The sequence below is a fragment of the Mus caroli genome, chromosome 14, assembly GCF_900094665.2.
Source record: "Mus caroli chromosome 14, CAROLI_EIJ_v1.1, whole genome shotgun sequence".
NCBI lineage: Eukaryota > Metazoa > Chordata > Mammalia > Rodentia > Muridae > Mus > Mus caroli.
In genome coordinates, this window is record NC_034583.1 from 48,856,023 (window position 1) to 48,862,061 (window position 6,039).

The 6,039-nt window shown below is 36.3% G+C and overlaps 1 protein-coding gene across 2 annotated transcripts in view; it reads right to left on the reverse strand.

The window, feature by feature from the left end:
* Positions 1-6,039, reverse strand: part of Xpo4 (exportin 4) — an 88,243-nt gene that overhangs the window by 32,547 nt on the left and 49,657 nt on the right. For both annotated transcript variants that reach the window (XM_021182561.2, XM_021182562.2), the window contains 2 exons: positions 2,402-2,559; positions 1,978-2,152 (listed from right to left, as the gene is read on the reverse strand). In XM_021182561.2, coding sequence (XP_021038220.1) covers positions 1,978-2,152; positions 2,402-2,559 — 333 coding nt within the window. The remainder of the gene's footprint in view (positions 1-1,977; positions 2,153-2,401; positions 2,560-6,039) is intronic.

A 6,039-nucleotide genomic window follows, 5' to 3' on the forward strand; every position in this document is an offset into this window, starting at 1 on the left:
CATCTGTTATATCAGCACTCAGGAGTAGAGGTAAAGAAGCCAGGTAAGATAGCGCACATCTGTTACATCAGCACTCAGGAGTAGAGGTAAAGGCAAGAAACACAGAATGAAACCCAGACTCTAAAACCCCACCGCACCACAAAACAAAATGGGGCAGGTTGCGGGCATCACAAAGAACTGTAAGCCTCATTTGTCCAAGAAAAAAACTTCTGAATACTTAATGAAGTTGAAAAAGTCTCCCAACAGCCTGAGACCACCCTTCAGATTATCTTCAGCTTCCTAAGCTGTTTATTTACATACTCAATTTTTCCAAAAGTTCCGTAAAGGATTATTTGTTTTCCAGCTCAGTACAACAACTATGCATTATAACTAGTATCCGGAGCCAAGAAAACAAAAGATGACGTGCGTAAGTAAGAAGATCCAATCCGCTCTGGCTGCATTTGTTTCTGACCTTCAGCTATTAGCTGAATATTCTCCAATATACACAAGATGATAAAACATGAAGATTTAACCGCCTTTTAAGGAAATCTGTTTAGTATTTATGCAAGCCACAGGACAGAGACAATCCCCAGCCTTCACCTTCCCTAGGCTTGCCTAATGGGACTTCCACGATTAATGCAAACCTGCAGCAGACAACTTCTCTTGCTGTCCTATATAAGTGGTAGCCAGTTGCCCTTAAAAATAACTGTTAAAAATAACCAGATAAACTGTGAGAATTAAAAGGCATAAACAGCTGTGTGCTTTAACGAAACCTATTAGGTATAGTCTAACTCTGAGTTAGCATGCCTTCTGAGAGGAACTAGGAATATCTGCTTCTTTGAAAGTGGATTTAGCTTATATTACAACATTTCTATGCCAAACTGACAGAAAGCTTCATGCTCAGATAAATTTCAAAGATATAATCTTTAAATAAAAAATATTACATATATTCTAGCCAGTCTACTAAACCTAAGAACCCTCTTTGAGAAGCTAACGGTAGTTTGTGTGTCTAAACAGATGTTCAATATACCAAATCCTGACTCCATCTCACTCAAAAGAGGAAAATCAAGAAACACAAGGAAGCCATGTTACATCAAACTTCACATCTGAGTCTGAGCCCGAGGAAGGGCTTTTAAGCTAAGACATTTAACTTCAATATGGACTTACATGTTTAGAACAGAAATGACTAGCCTGAGAAGTACAAATTTCACATGATGTCTATAAAGAGCCTAACTACACACTACAATCACTCCCAGACCCTAACACTGCAGAAGCTTTACAAATTGCCAAATATTGCCAGATACATAAACTCAGGATTTAACAGGAAACTCTAAGAGGTATCTCCTTTCAATTTATAACCAAAAAAAGAAAAAAACCTCAATTTCAACAACTAAGTAACAACTTTATAGAAATAAGTCAATTATTTCCAATATTACTATAGTTCTTTATTATAATAACTGTTACAAAGTAACTGCTGTCATGGAGTTTTTGTGTATTTTCTAAAGTTAAAGATAAAAATTGGAAAGCATCTGAAAATGTGTTTCTATCTCCCAAAAATCATTAGTATCATTACATCTTAATTTGAATATAAGTCAGTTTACCAAAATACACTATTAAACAATACATATCACACAATTTCCAACTAAGTCTTAATTAAAAATACTAATAGCATAGATAAAATTTAGTTATATATAATTACATGCAACCATGAAGTTATTTAACAGTACTTGTAAAACACTTTTAAAATGGGCTAATCAATATAATTTAATAAAACATTGAATTTTAATTATCTCAAAATGATAATTTCCAAGACTAATTTAAATCCACAAATTTCAAAGGTCATGTTTCCATACACACTGCCACTAATATATGCACAAAGTGTAATTTTAACAACAGCTACTAGTCCTCAGTTAAAATAACTGTCATGAGACAATATTCTAACGGTAGCACCAATTTCCTATGGGAAACAGACACAGACAGACTTTAGAAGTCACTCACCACTTCTTCCAACGCAGCACTTCGCCCAAAAGAACAAGTGAGGTGTGTGAGGCAGTTCACAAAGGAGGAGAAGAGCTCACTGGGGATGGCAGTTAAAACATTCCGAGGGAACACAGTTATCAGATTGCTGATAATGCTGGAGATCCCTACGGCTTCAGAATCTTCTATTTCAATTCTACAAATCAAGTAATGAGGATTAAGCCATACAAAATAAGCTACACTTCCAAACACAATATTATCACTCATTCATTTCTAAAGGCACATCTCTATATTAATTTCAAATTAGCCATACAATTCTACTTCAAAACACAAAACAGGAAAAGCCAAAAATCCTTAGTTTTTTTTTTCCCCCTTTGTATTAAATACTACAAAAAAAGTTCAGTTCAAAAGGAACTTTTCAGTTCAAAAGGAAAAGCATACCTACCCATTAATCGTGTTGAGCAAACCCTCAATGAAGTGTGCTAGATAATCAACCTGGGATCCTTCATCGGGGAAGATGGGTCCGTGGAGAGACGCTAACTGGGCAAGGCACTGCAGGGAATCCTGTGCCATATCTGAATCTTCTCTGATTTTTCGATGTACCTGTTAGAAAGAATTACTAATCCATAAAAACAAATTCTTCTTTTGTAGGGGTCACGTGAGAACCATGTCAAATGAGGTAAGAGAAAAATTCTCTGTAGCTGGTCATTTCTAGAAAATTAACTCTTTAGTTAAACCAAACCTGGAAAATCTCCCTTCAGTTCACCTGACGTCGTAGACCATGATTTTAGGCATTTCAGCTAACTTTTAGCTGAGGGCTACCTACATTTTGCAAATTGAACTGTCTCCAGCATATTATGACAAGGAGAGAAGACAGATGCTAGCCAGTCAGACATACTGCTTCTGCTAAAAACAGCAACAACGACAGTCATCTGTATTATGCTAACTATGCCCCGCCACAGCTTCTTTCTAAAGTTAGCAGACAAGTTCAATCCAGTATATAGATGCTGTCTTAGTGGAAGTAAACAGTTGCACACTTAGAAAACCAACAAATGTACCTATCACCCACCCGCCCCTAGATATCCTCCACTCGTTGACAGGGAACACATGTTTAAGTTCTAAGACGGTCTAACCTGTTTACATTTCATTTTATATCATACCATCACTATTAGTACTCAATGTTTTTTAAATACAGTGTATTTAAACATACAACTAGACCTTATTTTCATGATGAAACACTGATACACAGACACTACCCAGTGTTTTAATCTAAAGAAAAGAAAATATTCTCAGAATATTGTTCCTTCAATACTCCTAAATTTTCAGATATTAAACACTTCATTTCTATGATCTGACATTAAAATAGAAGAGGAAATGCCGGAAAGGAATTATAAAGTGGCTATTCCCATTCACCTCCATGTACAATACCGACCAGCCACTTGCTTCTTCCCACAGGCATTGAACCGAAGCACTCCAACCCACCTTTCTTTTTTTGAACCACTATTCTCTATTTGTTTCAAGTAATGTGTCTTTGACTCTGTCAATCATTTATGAATTACTTGACACCAGAATGTTTTTGTTTGGTTTTTTAAATGCATTCACTGGTAAAGTACAGGACATGGTGAACATAGTAAATCCTCGTTAACTGATTCCACTAACCTTAGCCTCTAGGTTTCTAAAGGTCAAGACAAGAAATTTAAACCAGTATACTATATCTAAAAATTATAGTTAAATGACTTACTAAAAGGCTTAACATATATTATATTCTGGTCTAGAACAAGGGTTGTCTAACCACTGATCCATGGACCAAATCTGGGTAGATGTAGAGGTTAGAGCGGGGTTTTTCTCATATTTATAAAGTGAGAGAAAGAGAAAAAAAAAATCAAAAGAAGATTAGACAAAGTATTCAATTTTAACGACCATCAGCAAAGTTTTCCTGGAATACCAGCTTTCCTTGATTGTTTATTTTTAATTTAAGGTTCCTACTACAATGAGAAATTTGAGTACGACCATATTATATACAGAGCCTAAAATATTTACTGTGGGCCGGCCCTGATAGCACATTGAGTTTGCTAACCCTTGGTCTGGAACAAAAATACTTTTCAACCTATATACTAATGTATTTTAGGCTTTATGCAGTAACTTCAAAGTACAACTCACAGAATCCTATGTACATCTTGGCTGCAAACTCTAGAATACATGCTTTTAAGCTCTTTATCTTGAAAGCACAGTTAAATCTGTGTCTTCATGCTCTGAATGCTAATCAAAAGTTCACTGAGATGTACAGGGCCAGATTCTACCAACATCTACAGTGCAAACTGGGACAAGAGACACTCGTCACATAGTCTGCTCCACATAGGAGCCAGATGTCCATTCATACCTAGACCATAACGAAAACACAAAAGAATGAATGTGCTTAACTAGAGAGCCAGTATTTACAATTTAAAATAAAATAAAAAACTGCTCTGGGAGCAAGGGTTAACTTGTTTCATAAAATAGAGTCCACATAAATTCATGTTAAACATGTAATTCTTGTGATACAGACTCACGGTCTGTTGCATTGCAAAAGCATTCTCTCATAACTGAACATGGATTTCAATCAATATCACACAATTAAAAAACAGATCTATCACCTCTGTACAGAAAGGAAGCAAGGGGAGGCGCAAGACACCCAGGGAGGCAAACAAGAGAGAGGCCATTCACCAAATACGCATAGAGAAGGACAGAGTGTGCTTAAACATCAGATGCCCGTGTGCCACCCACACGGCAGCACCCAGTGAGCATGCAGATTAGCATGAGTCTGAGAGAGTGTGCAGGGTGTGAGAAGCAAAGCAGAGCTGGGAACACCAGTGTCCACACGGAGGGCAAACACTAGAGTCACAAGCAGGAAAGTCTGAAAGGGGGGGGGGGGGAACGGACTGACAGCTTTGTAACTTGCTAAGGAGCAGAATGTAGCCAAAACCATTTAAAATTTGAGATATGATCAAGAAATTTAAGTCTTCACTCCATGCATCAGTACATTTATCTACTGAAATCTAGCATAATGATATCTAATGGAAGGAAAGATTAAACTGAGTAATTAATTCATATAAATGAAGGCAAATCTTGAAAAATGAATAGAAAGATTGTCAAGGTTTTTACAACAAATTAAAATTGTTTATAAATTGCTTAAATGCAAATAGCTACACTCATAAACTACTAAAATGACAGTAGAAAAGGGTTAACTTTTAAATTCAAAGTTATTTGCATGTGGTAGTTCACAGCTGACAGGAGCAGCTGTCTGCTCTGTCTAGACAGCTGTTCAGATCTAGTGGAGATGTTTGCTGTACGCCAGCAAGTTTTTCACCTTTTCACAAACTGCTGGAGTGGGACCTACTTTCTGTCGAGCAAATACAAAATACTTGGACTTGGACTTGTATCAAAACAATTCCTGTCAGATGAGATGCCCCACAAGGTCCTTAAATTTTAATTGCAAGTACCGTTTGATCTTGGTTATGGTTTTAGATGTTCCCCCCTCTGGTTTTAAAAAGGAAACTGAATGCTCAGACTGAAGATTGCCATAGGAAACGCCTTAGGAAGGGCAGAGCCAAGGCCTAGGCACAGTGCTCATCAGGCACACAGAAGAGCCAGCCAGGGTGCGATCTCCACAGCTACAGAACAAGACACTGTGGCAGAAAATGTGTTTTGTGTATGCCTAAGGGTGGACAAACATGGTTTAGACATTAAAATATATACCACAGTACTGAAATATAATTGTTTTGGTCTACTTCATACTTCAAAACACATGAAAAGAAAAAGAACTATAATGATTCAGATTAAATAAAATTTCCTTATTATTATCTTTTTAATTGGTGTTTATTTAGATTTTATTGATTTTTATTTTGTGCAAGTCACTGTAAATAAAAATTAACAACAAACATATTCATGTATTTTTTTAATTCTAAAACTTACTGGCACTCATGGGAATAGACTGCTTGCTTCTTGTAGCTAGATGATACCAAGAGGCCACTTTAAAGTTAAATTGAAATATTTAAGATAAACTGCCCTTAAATATTAATGTAGCTCAGGTCTTTTTTTTTTTTT